Genomic DNA, 14,337 nt, shown 5'->3' with positions numbered 1-14,337 from the left:
CCCTGGCCATCCCCACCTGCGTCTTTGAGCCCATGCCTTCCCTCCCCGCCCTGGCCTCTACCGAGCCCCTAGCTCAGCCTTTCCTAGAGACCAGCTGCCCGCCCTCCCTTCCCAGGTGTGCCTTGCATGGATCTGGCTCACATGCTTTCTCCCCAAGAACCCACGTTCTGTGGGATGGATGCACGGCCCAGGTGTTGCTGCTAATCTTCTCCTGGACATAGCTCATGAACTTTTCAGGTGTTACACTTGACTCTGTTCTTCAGAAACCTTCTTTTCATTGTCTTCTACTCCAGGAGCCTGAGCTCTGCCCCCTATTCTTTTTCTCTGCCTGTACCTAGTGCTGTGCTAACTGCTATTTAAACGTTATCTCCTGTCTTACGGAGCACCTGTTATTTCTACTTTATAGGTGGAACAGTCGAGGGTCAGAGGTTTAGTAATCGGCTTCAGGCCACCTAGTACATAGAGGAGCTGGGATTCAAAATCTGATCCCAGTCATGCTCTTTCCACCACGCCATTGTTTGTCCACCCTTCTGGTGTCCCTGTTGCTTGAGGACTTCTAAGCTTCTGGACTCATTGGCTGGGTATCTAGCTCTGGTGGCTTCTGCTTTTTAGACTTTTCTTCTTTGACTATTTCTCTTGGGCTCTGATATGTTTGTTCCTCAGTCTTTTTCTTCCAGCTTTACCTACTGCTTATGCAGGGATTTAGGGGGCTTGGGAAGTTATTTTACAGGATGAATCTGAATCATAGTTTCTGATACCCAGTCTATATGATGGGTCTGACATGTAGGAGTCTACTTTGGGGGACGGATGGATGGAGTTGGAAATTAGGACTATCTAAAAAATGTCTTTGCACTCCCTCTTAAGAAAGAAAAATCAGTCACTTTATATTTTGGCCGATTGCTGCTTGGAGACCCCGTGATAGTGGCTCTTATTATTATATCTGTCCACATGTGCAAAACTGCAGTGTGAGCTAAGAGCTGACAGCTGACAGAAGCTCCATATTTCCATTTGCTGGCATGGCTAGCCATCAAGTAATTTAAGAAATGTAAGACATCCTAAAAGAATGTCTTTATATAAAGATGTAGGCTTCTTATTTGGATCGACTAGATGTTTTCTCTGTAGAGGTGAGAGGGATTGGGTTTTGTCTGAGATGTTATTTTTTTTGGTCGTTTATAATAATGATCTGTTTTTGTTTGTCTTATTCCTCTCTCCAGAAATTGATAATTATCATTGTGGTAGTAGTTGTGTTGCTGGGCCTTTTAGCATTGATTATTGGACTTTCCGTGGGGCTGAAATAAGAGCGGCCTAAGAGCTGCTGCACTGACATGTAAGTAAACGAGTAAGCAGCTTTCTCTTGGGGACTCTGGATTGGCTCCTCAAGAGGAAGTCAGCTTGGGATTTCAAATTCTACTTCTTTCCCCTTATGATTATCCTTGGACACACTGAGCTTTCTAAAACTTTCAGTAGCCTGTGGATTCTTTCTCGGGTTCTGGCTGCAGCCCGCGGGTCAGGTCTCCTGTTTGTTCCCATCCTGTAGATCCTGTCCCTGCTCTGTCTTGTGTTTCGCCACCCTCCTGGCAGACCTGAGCACCCCATTTTGACTCCCCTTGCCGGGAAGCATGCTCCTAAGTTGGGTACAGTCTATGTCTTGCATCTGGGCTCTGTCTTCTGAATTCTTACTGGCTTTCCTAGATACTGGGCTTTGCTTTGGGCATCCTTTGAAATGTAAATGAAGCTCTGAATTGGAATTTGGGTCTGTAGGGTTTTGTTTGTGGCTGACTGGTTGGTTCTTGAATGATATAATAGCTAACATTTCTGAGTGTGGAGGTGAGCCAGACAGTGTACTGAACACCTTCCTTCTATCATTGAATCCTCACAACATCCTTATGAGATAGGTAGTAGTAGTATGCACATTTGACAGACAAAGACACTCAGTCTTAAAGAAACAGGGCCAAGTTCACACAGCTAATAATAGACCTGGGAGAGTTCTTTATTACATCTTAGCTTCTCTTAGTAAAACAAGATAGCCATTTATCATTGTCTACAAAATTTAGAGAACCTTAGAGGATAGTGACTTTAAAATTTAGACTATTAATTTTCTTTAAAATTTGTTGAAAAAGATAGAGCTGACCACTGAGTCAGGCCTAACGGCAGGTAGCATTTCAGGAATGATCTAGTTACTGGGAGTATTACGATTTTTGTGACTTTTAAGATTTTTTTCTGAATAAAAATAGCATATATTGTTTAAAAAATGTATAAAATATAGAAAAAATGAATTAATCAGTATTATTGCTGATAACCTTGTGGCATGTTCACACTCATAGTTTTACGTATGTTTTGTACACAGTTACAAAATCATAAGCATCATTCCACATCACTAAAATCTCTTTATAAATCTAATTCTCAACACAAGATTATGGATATACTCTGAAATATTTACGATTTCCTCAATGTTGGAGGTTTATGTTATTATTTGCTATAACTCTGGAACTAACCTTATTTAATATCTTTCTCATTTTTTATTTTCTGTTATAAATTCATGGGAGTTAGATGGCCGAGGTGCTAGGCAGAGACATCTTGAAGGCTTGATACAAACTATCACGTTGCTACCCACAGCTGCCCCATCTTTTTACTTTTGCTTCTGTGTATCTCTTCCTCCCTCCTGCTTCCATGTGACCAGAGCATCTGAAAGTCAGATTATTCTAGCAGTGAACATGCAACTTTATCGTGAGAGAGAAGCAACAAGAAGATGATCAATCTCTCATATGGAATTAATTGGTCTGTTCTTTTTTTTTTGGCATTTGGAATCTAGTCCTTGATTTTTTTTTTTTTTTGGTTAAGTTTGAGTTTTGTTCTGCCTTTTAACCCTCTCATTGAGAAAGATGTTAACATTTAAAAAGAGGCATAATAGTTATTATCTTTTCGTATCCTTGGAGGAAACATGTCTTGCAAATTCATAGTGCCCTTTACCAATCCTAATTCCAGGAATTCAGAATGTAAATGAATCCTTTTTGAGGAGGTAACTCCTCAAAGGTGAGAAGACTGATTAATATATTGTTTATAGTGGACTAACCCGATCTTTAAGATGCTAAGTTGCTAAGCAGTTGTTAAGGTGCTTATCGTAGTTTACTCCATATTCCCGAATAAAGTCAAGATGATGTTACCTAGGTCTGGACTCCCCTCTCCCTCCATGTCACCTGAGGGAGAGAGGTCTCTGAACAGGAGGGAGGGAAAACCCAGGTTTACATTCTCTAGTTTTGTGCAAGCTACTTGCTCTAGGCTAATATCCCATTTTACAGGTGGGGGAAGCTCTTTGAAGCTCAGTGAAGTTAAGAAGCTTGCCCAAGCCTACACAGCTTGTAAGGTGGATCAGCTGTAATATGACCCCTAAACTTTTCCATATTCTTTTTTTTAAATAAATTAATTAAAAAAAAAAATTTCAGAATATTATGGGGGCACATTTTGGTTACATATATTGCTTTTGCATCGCCCAAGCCACAGCTACAAGCATGCCCATCCCCCAGACAGTGCGCTCCGCACCCATGAATTCTGAATTTACCCATCCCCTCCAGCCCCTCCCACCTGCCCCGCACCCGATGAATATTACTTCTATGTGAGCACTAAGTGTTGCTCAGTTAGTCCTCCTGGCTCACTGCTCCCAGAGGAGGATCTGAAGAACACGATGGCCTTCTGTATTCTTTTCGTTGTGCCCTTCTGCCTTCTAGGAAAGAGGCGGGGATTCAAGGACCATGAAGCTCCTGTATGCAAGAGAGGTGCTGCCATGGGCCCTGCAGTGAACGGGTTTTCACCAGGTCCACCGACAAGCCCTTCTGTGGCTGTGGACAGCCCGTGTGAAGGCTTATAAAAGGCCTAGAGATTTTTTTTTTGTCCCCCTCTCACAGTAGGGCTTTTGTTCTTCCAGTAGGACGTTTAATTCCAGGTCCTGTCTGTTGGATTTTTCAGGTTTATTGTTGCCTTTTCCATTGTTCTCCCTTTTGCAGCTATTTCTGATCTTTGCTCTCCACCTTCTGGGTTTGTGGCTGATCCTCCTGTTGCCCTGCACTGATCAGCTGCTCCATTCCCTGCCTCTCCTAGAACCTGATTTCACTCCAGCCTGGCGTGGCCACCCTTGTCTTCAGATGGGAATGGAGTTTGAATGGCATTCCTGAGAGCGAGTTGGACCCGTTCCTTTGTTTCCTTGTAACCATCCTTGGACCTGATTCAGCAAACAATCTAGCCCTGGAGGAACCTAACCTACCTAGTGCAACCTTGAGTTCTCCTCAGAACCGTCTCCTGTTTCACCGACTCTGAAGTTCCTCCTTCCTGGACTGTGTGAACAAACCCAGCTTCTCTCTCCTCCCTGTGCTGTGTCAAATTGTGCCTTGCACCTTGGAAAGCCCATCTGAGACCCTCTCAAGGTGCTATGTTTTCTACCTCAGAGTTTTCTTTCTCCCAGAAATTGCAATGTATTTTTTTACGGGAGTGCCTTTTACCAAGCAGAGGGATTCTTCTAAATTTGGCAACAATAAGGCTTGGAGCTGAGTCTTCTATCTGGCAGGATGCCAATCCTCAGCTTGTTGTCCCTGTGTCCTAAAAACATGAGGGGCTGGCAGATGTCATTTTGGTCTGAAAAGCTGACTTGTTTGACATTCAACCTTAAATTAAGCTCTTAATATGTTCAGCTTGAGGGCCAACTGATTTTTCTCTGTGTTGTATTCTCTCTTGTTTACTCAAGGAGGGGCCAGGATGATACAGTCATCTGAAGTTACCATTTGCAAAGACTACATGTATGGACTATTTGTTTCCATGCCTGAGTCTTGGAAACTGGCTATTCACTGCTAGAGAGTGATACTTTGTGAAGCCAGTGCCTCAAGGCCAAACATTACCTGGGATTTTAAATTGGGTCAGGGACAAGGTGCTGGAGTCTCAGGCTCTGGAAATGTTTCATGGGACTGGTGTGAGTATTCAGTCACTCATGTGTTCCAGATGTATTTTTATAATCATGTGTGAGATGTATATACATATATGCATGTCTCTTCTCTCAGGAAGCAGGAAATAAAAGTGGAAGACATTATGATCTCAAAAAAAAAAATGACTCAGCTAGGCTAAAAATTAGGTAAGGGACATTTGCTTACCTGCAAATGAATCATTGTAAAAATGTGATCTTCCCATTTATCAAGAAACTTGTTTTCTGGATGAGTACTGGGAGAATCACACGAGCTCTCTGGAGGACTAAATTGATTCCCATTAAGTTTTGGCAGAGAGAAGGTATAATGTTTTGACACCTCGCCCCACCTGTTGCCTCCACTAGGCTCGTTCTGGCAACATCCCACAGCAACTTGATACTATTTATGTGACCTATGGGATGTCCTGTCTTCAGGACAGAGCCAGTTGGGGAACACCAGAGACTACAGAATCTCTCTTCCTGCTGCTGGGTTAATGAGCTTGGCAGGTTCTTTGTCTCCCTCGATTCTTACCGTGGAGGCAGCAACGGCCAGGAAATATTCCAGTGACTGTGACTGTGCTAACCCAGTGCAAGCCCCTGAGATTCCCTGCTGGTCTCGGCCAGTCTCCCTGATTGCCCACCAGGTATAGTTCAGCTTTGACTTTAATGCTTTCTAGGATAGGGCGAGCACCCTAATCCAGACACTGCCCATTAGCTTCCTTTGCACAGGCTGCTCACTGGCAGTCGTTGTCCGGCACTCAGACAGAGCCCAGGGAACGGCCTCTTGCCCGTGGCTATGATGTCGGTCGGTCAGTGGACTGGCTCCAGCAATAGCGGGGACAAACTAATCACAGGCCTTTGCTCCCCTCTGAGATTGAGGCCCGGCGCTTCTAGTTTGGAATATAACGTGAAGATTTTGTTGTTGTTTGTATTTTTTAAAAAATGTAAACTTGATTATTTTATTGCTAATTTAAAAATAAATGACTTTATATTGATTGTGAAACAGTTCTGGCTCTACCTCCATGCAAAACACTTAGTGATTTGGTGCCACCATGTGGTCATTTTTGTTCAGGTGTCAGAATGGGGTTAAAATCTTTTTAAACCACGTGCTGAACCAGAGAGGTGGTTCAAAAGTTCAAATATTTGAAAATGGTTTAACTGCCAAAGAATCAAGTGTAACTATTTGAGTTGCAGATTTGAGGTGCTCCCCCCAGAAGAATCTGGTTCACTGGCCGCGAGTATCTGGCTCTAGGGTGAAAGGAGGAAGGTCCGTTGTGACATTATCTAGACAGCAGAATGGCACGCTCAGCATTCTCTGAGATTCCCGTCCCTCTGATTTCTGAATCTCTCCCCTGGAAATAACAATTCTGTGAACATTCTGAGTTCTAGAAGCCAGATCCATCTCCCTTTTCCTCCTGGTGCTCCCCTTTTCCTTCATACCCTCTTCCACGCCCACATGCACCGTCTCCCTTCCTGTGGAACTGGGCTCCGTCATGTTTCTCACGTGTTCTTTCTTTCCTTGTCTGGATGAGCAGAAGAAGATCATGATCATGATCTGCTGTATTATCCTTGCGATCATCTTAGCTTCTACCATTGGGGGCATATTTGCCTGAAAAAGGTGAGCCATCTGTGGGGAGGGTCAGGCCTGCTTTCACGTACTTGAACCTCTTGTGTCCTGTGGGCATTGTTTGGTGCCCTACTCTGGGTGGGATTAGGTGCTGAAATAAAAGTTAGAGAAAACCAAGGAAAAGGATGTTTTAGAGAAAGAAAAATGAGTTGGTAGCAGGTTGTTGGGCGCAGGAATGGGGGAGAAAAGCGGCGGCAATCTGTCCTGTAACCTGGTCTGGTAGCAGAATGCTTTGTACGGGTCAAGGATGTTGATTCCTGGTAAACAATTTGAGCCTTGGTATCTGGGAATGGCAAAAGGAGCAAGAATTAATTCTTGCGTTAGATGCACCCTGAACTTTTTGGAAGAGGGCCACATGGCAAATCTGCATTAAATTTCTTCCCCTTCCAAGATTACAAATTAACACAGTCTCGTGTGTAGACCCTTACCCCTGCACAGAGTGATGGCCACCAACACCATGCTATATAATCTATGACTTTTTTCCCCTCCATTCTTCTGTTATCTCTTTAGCTCTCACAGATGGATCCGCGACTGGCGTTTCTAATCCTCCTTCCACCTCCGTGGTGCCATCACTTCTCCACGCAGACTCCTCATCAGCTACTCCTCTTTCCATTAGGAAACTTCTTATGACACAGGGAACCAATCAACTGCTTACTACAAGTTATGTAAAGGAAGAACTTATGAAAATTCAGAATTGGGTGGGGGCAGGGGTAGGGAGTACAGTGATACATAGCTGGTTAGAGGGATGGTTTAAAGGAGGGAGCTGCAGGGTAGAGAAGACAGCATAATGGGCACCTATTTAGGAAGTGAAATTTAGAGCCTGCGCCTGCAGTACGGCTGTGATGAGGCAGATATTGTAGCACATCCAATTCAACAGGCTCTTATTTGAACTGCTGTGAGCTGGTCAAGAATGTCAGGGCATTTGTCACTTCTGCTCTTCTAGGTCTCACCTTTGACCACTCCACATTTCCTTCCTCCTTCAGGGTCCAGTAATAGTCTTAAAAGTGAAGGTTATCTAAGGATCGGCACACGCCTGTCTTGCTGCCTGCTGTGTCCCCACTGTTTAGCACAGTGCCTGCCACTTCCAAGTGCTCAAATATCTGTTGACTTAATTACTTATAATGAGGCTCTGATTTCACTCATGGACTAGTCCTTGGGTTTGACCCCTAAACTCTTCAAGGCATCAATGGGAACAAGATTTGTACTATGAGAGGCTGTGTAAAGCTGCTTGGGAATGGGCTGATGCACTTCTGCAAAAATGCTACAGCAGGCCCCCGTGACCACGATGTACACTTTAAAGGGCTTTTTCTAGGGGTGGTTCTGTCTTACCAACAGCCTCTCTTGTGGAGATGGCTGCTCCCAGGATTGTGGTTCAATTATGTACATACAGACCCCAAAAGAAAGAGATTTATGCTGTAATTGAACTCCTAAGTCAGTAGAACACTGTGAACCCTAACAAAGAACTGATGAAGATATTAGGTGAGAAAGGTGGAGTGAGGCTATCGCTTACTTCGCTGCTCCCAATTCGTGTTGCTGACAGTTGGGCAGCAAAGTATGTGCGAGAAACTGTTCTAACCACTGTCCCCAGATCAAGGTTCAGTTGTGTTCAGCTTTAAACTAGCTATGTGGATGAGTTCTAATGCAAGTAATTTATTAATAACAAGAAGTTCACTAAAAATACATTAAAAATCATAGTATACAACTTTTGAGGACCACAAAGTACACTTAAGTTTGTACTTCTGAAAGTAAACCAAGTTCTTATTTCTTTGCTGGATACCTTATTCTTTTAAGAAAGTGGGATAAAAAATGACATTTTGGTCAGTGTGCTGTTTTCTACCCACTTTCAAAATCAGATGGTTTAATAGTCTATCAATTTGTGTTTCCTTTAGTTTGAACAGGGGATGGGAGACGATGGCTCTGAAAAAGATGAATCTCATTAAAGGCAATCAGGGAGCTGAAGCCATGGGGATTTGAGTCAGAGTCCTCGTTCATGGCGGCAGGGATCTGCGTGCTGCGTGGCACATGGCACTGTACTAGATTCTGCAGGGACACAAAGGTAGAGACCACACTCTCCCTCTTCAGAGAATTTCAGACCTAGAAAGGGCCACCAAGTGTTAACTTTTATCAGTTCCTTCTGCTAAAAGGCAAAGGTACGTTCCTTGCCACACTGTCCAACACGCCCCCTTCCAGGGTGGAGAGAAGATGGTTGCTGGGCATCAATAAATACCTGTTGAATCAATGAACCTATGTACTCATGTCATTTTTTTCTTTGTTCTAAAAATGTGTTTGTAACCAGTAAAATGTCATAGAAACTGGCTCCCGAAGGGTGTACACATAAGAGGCATTATGGACGTTAAGTCAGACTCGCGCCATAGGTGGGGAAGGCACACCTTTGCTTCAGTCCTGAAGATGTCCATCTGGCAGCCCAGGAGAACCATGAGCTCTTAACAGTCATCCAGGCCTATTTCATCTTTTAAGGGATTAAGAATAACCGGTGAGAAGTTACATCCTGAGGTGATGCCCAAATTTTATTTAATGTACTGTTTTTTTCCTACTCATATGCTGCTCCTTAGTTATGACATAAGAACTACCCAAAGACTTTGAGGGTAGGCTGAGGGGAATAAAAATGCAGATTCTTGCAATAGCCTACGTACATTTTATTTTTTACACCCACTACACACGTTCAGGGATGTAGAACTTGCCCCAGTACCGCCCCTTCTGGGTCAAGTCATACGGGCTCAGTACTTTCCGTATCCCCAGCATGTTGGCAGTGGCTATGCGCTCAAAGGTCCAGGGGTTTTGGTTGTTACGTTCTCGTTCCTCTTGATCTTTCCGCATCTTCTCTAGCGTCTCTCGGCTCACGGCCTTTGCTGGGAAGGGCAACTTGTGGGCAACCTGCTTAAGGAAACCTTGTACCTCTTTGAATTCACAACGGCCACCCACCTCTACTATAAGGCGGCCAGCCTTCACGGGTGTCACGTAGTGATCAATGGCACCTTTGCCTCCCCCCATGCGCTGCCCGACACTCTTGCGGGTGATGGGCTTGAAAGGGGCTGGCACTCGCCATATGGCAAACATGTTCTTGGGATCCAGAGAGCGGTTGATTGTCAGTCGCATCATTTCAAAATGGCCCCAGTGGAGGTAACCACCACCCAGTGCCTAAAAGTGAATGGAGAATTAGAAACACGTGGGGACTTAGATATCCTTTATGGGCTCTATTATTATATCTCTTCTTTTATAGTAACTGTGGCTTCACTGATACAATTGAAAGTAAAAATATAAGTTCTAGTAAGTACCATGGAGGAAGAGACTAGGGTACAGTAATAAAGGGGAGCGAGGGTGGACTCACTGCAATGGAGAGCCAGGGAAGGCCTCTTTGAGGTGACATTTAAAGCTGAGGCCAGAATAAGAACTAGCCAAGGGAAAAGAGGTGTGTTTGAGACAGAGGAATGGCTTATGTAGAGGCCCTGACATAGCAGAGGTTGAGTAGAGGTTGAGTTGAGTAGAAGCCAGTGTGGCTAGGGTAGAGTGAGGAAGGGGAGAGTGGGCATGAGGTTCTGTGAGGTCAGCAGGGGCTGATCATGCAGGCTGTGGGAGGAGTAGTTTAGAACATCACTCTGGCTGCCTGGTGGGAAATAAATCATAGTACACACCCACATATGTAGCTACTGACAGTGAGTCTCCACGGAAGCTACTCAACAAGTAAGCAAACCGCTGGCCCACCTCCTCAGTCATGGATAGTTTTACTTTTACCAGAGGCTTGAAAAGATCTTAGGGTTTGATTATGGGGCAAATTAGGTAGCCTCTTCCTTCTCCTGCTTTTACATTATTTTTACTCTACTTAAAAAAAAAGATATATAACTCAAAATATTTACTGGGTACCCAGTATCCTCTCTGCACATCAGAGAGTTTTTTTGTTTATTATTTTTTGAGACAGGGCTAAAGTGCAGTGGCATCATCATAGCTCACTGCAACCTCAAACTCCGGGGCTCAACTGATCCTCCTGCCTCAGCCTCCTAAGTAGCTGGGACTACAGGCATGCAACACCATGCCCGGCTAATTTTTCTATCTTTTGTAGAGATGGGGTGTTGCTATGTTGCTTGGGCTGGTCTTGAACTCTTGACCTCAAGCGATACTCCCACCTTGGGCCCCCAAAGTGCTAGGATTGTAGGTGTGAGCTACCATGCCTGGTGCACATCAGTTTAAAGAGCAATTGGTGGCAGTTCTAATAAAAATTGTATAGGAAGGCACTAGAATTAATTCAGAGTATGAGATTTGTTAACCCTGGCCTGTAGCTGCTTGATGGTAAACTCACCAAGATTGCAAAATTGCCTTCTGTGAACTCAGTAGCTTCAGTGGAAGGTCCCCGTATGTCACGCAAGTTTTTAGGTTCTCTTCTTACTTTTGGCACAAGTGGTACCCTTTCAACAAATTTCAGCTTGGGCTTTTCAGGAATAGAAACATCTAAACGGAGCACAGACAATCAAGAATAAGTAAAGCAACACATCTCAAAGGATCCATTTTCTTCCTAGAAAGATTTGTAACAATCAGGTGAAATTCTCAAAGTTACCATTGAATAACAGTTCCAAAGGTGTATTACATTATTCTTGTGGATGCTTTTAGTGACACTGAAATTTTTTGGCTACGACAATATTTCTAAACCTTTGAAGATAGCAAAGTTTTAACCTTTGAATCAAAATGCATTTATTAATCACTGATCTTGTGCTCAATACTGTAACAGGGACTGTTTGGAAATCATTATTTCATTTAATGTTTAAAACAACTTTATAGCCTTGGTATTTTTTTAGGGCTTCCTTTTTAAAAATTTTCAACTTTTTAAAGTTTAACACACGTAAGTCAAAGGCTCAAATAAAAAATATACAGCTCAGTGAATTATCAGAAAGTGAACACACGAACACACATCACTATCACCCAGGTCAAGAAACAGAATATTAGGTAAATAATATTTTTAATCTCCATTTTATAGAAGAGGAAGCTGAGGCCTAGAAACATTTTATAATTTGGTCTAGGGTGCCATCCACTTAAACAGCGAAGCTAGACAGCATGATACTTAAAAAAAAAAAATACATTATTGACTCTCTAGATGTTAATGGGGTAGTGGGAAGAATACTATATTGTACATGCAACTAAGTTCTCCAGCTCTGCCACATTCTTGCTGAGAAACTTACAACCTAGGAATCCTTTGATCAATACTTTTTAAAAAACATATATGCAGAGGCTTTTCATACTGAGATCTGCACACAACCTACAATGTGCAAGAGTGTGCTGGGTGAGGGGGAGGGTGGGTGGGCACCACTTCAGGCCAGACACGTGACATCTTTATGATCTTTACTGGACAGTTAGGAAAACAAATTAACTTATAAGTCAGTTAAATTTCTATAGTGAAACACGCATGGCTTTATGACGGAGACAAATATAAAACAGGTGACTTCAAAGAAATATCAAATTAGTAATATTAATGGAAATATCAAATTATTACTTTCACTATCAGAATTACTTCCCCCCTAGCTTCTATATGCGGTTACAGAGAAACTTATAATGCTTTCTCTTACCTATAAGTCAAAACATATTCCAGAAAATACAGTAGTTTAACAATTATGTGTAGAAGACCCTCAGATGTATAGCCCCATTCATTTTTTGATGTTTCCAGTATATTTAAAAATGATTAGATTTACAAAATTGTGGCTTACCTTCAATCTATATTTAACAAGCCAATTCTTTTCAATAATATTGTTAAATGATTGCATATATGTAATCTTACTTGGAGAAAACATTGTAAGTCCAGATTTGAGGCCAATTAGCCCTGGCTGAGTGGACCATGGGCCATAACCCGTGATAGGCCTTGGGGGAACTATCCCATTAGACGTTAAAGCAGAGACCTATTTTGTTCTTTGGTTTATCTCCAGTGCTCAGAACACTGCTCGGCAATACAGTAGGTCCTCAACACATATTTACTGAAAGAGTGAATGGGGATATGAAGCCCAAGAACACTCCAATGACTTCTCCCACTCTCTGCTAAGTTCCATCAAAAAAAAAGACTTACAAACAGGACAAAGATAAGCTCTCACCTTCGTAAGTTGGCACTGGGAGCAGCGTCTTTATGCCAGCGCTGGCGGGCAGGGCTGCCCAAGAATCTACAAAGACAAATCAAGTTAAACCGGGGCCTGGTACAGCCTGGGCCAAAGGTACTTACTACTGACGGAGGTGTTTTACTAGGTGTGCGACGCAGGTTCCACTAAACGGAACCTCCCAAGCGCAGGCTCCCAAAGAGGCCAGTCCGGGTCCCTGGGCGGCGACCCCCGCCCCCCACGCGGTCGTGACCCTCTTGCACGAATCCCTACGGTGGAGGGGGCGGCAGGATAGTGCAGCCCCTAACCAGTGCTTCAGCAAGCATACGTAGAGCCTTCTTTGGGCTTAGGAGACACAGCATTGGAGGGTGGGGAGGAAAGGGGGAAAGTCTTCTTTAGGGACCAAAAGGGACTTCTGACCTGACAAGGGCACCCGCAGGAGCGGCGCACCGGCGCGAGCCAGCAGCTTCCACATGGTCGCGCGCGTCTGGCCGCACCACGCTGCCTACAACGCCAACATTGGTTTCTTGCCCCCGGCGAGGGACCGACGCTCTAGAGCCTCGCGAGAATTGGCTCGGGACACAGCTCACTCGGGCGGGAAGTCGTGTTCTCGCCGGTCCACTCCGCAGAAAGGCTCGTCGGAAGCGGAAGAAACTGGCGCCTCGGAGCTTGGGTTCCGGCACTGGTGTCGGAGGGTCAAGTACCCGATCCGCTCATCCATGTCCAGGCGCTCCGTTGGCCTTCCAGGGTTCACCTTCCAATCCCCGGATTCCCTCTAGACGAGGGCCGCAGGGCCGGCGTTTTCTCTGCCAAATACAACCGTTAAAGCTTGCAGTTCGCTTAGCAATTTGGTCCCTTACTATTAACTGCATTAAGCCCTTTTTTTCTAGGGGGCCGCTCAGAGGCATTAGGAAAATACCACTGATTTGTCACTGGTTTAACATTTACCGAGCACTTGCAATGAGCCAGACACCGAGTGCTTCATTGTACTTAACTCCTAACAAATCCATTAGATGAGTTATTATACTTACTTTGCAGATTCCATCCTGAGGGTGACATGATTTAACTTTATGTCACACAACAGGGAAACGGTACAGTCAGGATTTAAGCACAGTCTGTGTGATTCCTGAGATCCCAGTGAATGGACAGTCATAAGTTGATATCAAGTTAAAATGAAATATTATATAATTATTCTGAGAGAATGTTGAGTAAATCATTTTTATGGGCCTGAAGCTTTCTAATAATTAGAATGAGAGAATATTTTTCCAAGCTTCTAGGACACAAAGGCGATTAGCAAATTGAGACTCATGTTTGTTGTACTTAAATCATACTAAATCTGTGTGGCCTTTCGCCATAGATTAATTTCACAAATAGCAACAAATAAAACCTGGAAAGTTTACAAAGGTACTGGGGGAGAACTCTGCTTACAATTTCATGTACTTGATTATCTGCATACTGAATCTGCATCAAAAGAGTTAATGGACTTTATTACAGCTAATCATTTCTATCCCAAGATTGTTTTTGCTCCTCAGGGTCTGTTGTGGTTCCATACAGACTTAAGGATCGTTTTTCCTATTTCTGTGACAAATGCAATCTCTATCAAAAGAATCTCTATCTCTTTTGATAGCGATTGCATTGACTCTTTAGATTACATGTTTTGTGTCTTTTGAAATAAA

At 43.6% G+C, this 14,337-nt stretch overlaps 2 protein-coding genes across 3 annotated transcripts in view; one reads left to right on the top strand and one right to left on the bottom strand.

Moving 5' to 3' along the window:
• Positions 1-7,170, top strand: part of STX3 (syntaxin 3) — a 43,132-nt gene extending 35,962 nt beyond the window's left edge. The window contains exons 10-11 of one of the 2 annotated variants that reach the window (XM_012643965.1): positions 1,215-1,327; positions 7,083-7,170. In XM_012643965.1, coding sequence (XP_012499419.1) covers positions 1,215-1,298 — 84 coding nt within the window. In that variant the 3' untranslated portion in view covers positions 1,299-1,327; positions 7,083-7,170. Of the gene's footprint in view, positions 1-1,214; positions 1,328-4,095; positions 5,949-7,082 lie in introns of those variants that run through there. The other variant, XM_012643964.1, reaches the window with a different exon arrangement.
• A 1,941-nt stretch (positions 7,171-9,111) lies between these two features.
• On the bottom strand, positions 9,112-13,270 carry MRPL16 (mitochondrial ribosomal protein L16). Its single transcript, XM_012643963.1, has 4 exons — positions 13,082-13,270; positions 12,662-12,727; positions 10,888-11,036; positions 9,112-9,731 (listed from the first exon to the last, which is right to left on the bottom strand). Exons 1-4 carry the CDS (start codon positions 13,134-13,136, stop codon positions 9,246-9,248), a joined length of 756 nt encoding a protein of 251 aa, XP_012499417.1. The 5' UTR covers positions 13,137-13,270; the 3' UTR covers positions 9,112-9,245.
• Positions 13,271-14,337: the final 1,067 nt, after the last annotated feature.

This window comes from Propithecus coquereli, unplaced genomic scaffold (assembly GCF_000956105.1).
Source record: "Propithecus coquereli isolate 6110/MARCELLA unplaced genomic scaffold, Pcoq_1.0 Scaffold202, whole genome shotgun sequence".
Taxonomy (NCBI): domain Eukaryota; kingdom Metazoa; phylum Chordata; class Mammalia; order Primates; family Indriidae; genus Propithecus; species Propithecus coquereli.
This window is presented reverse-complemented; position numbering and strand designations above follow the sequence as displayed.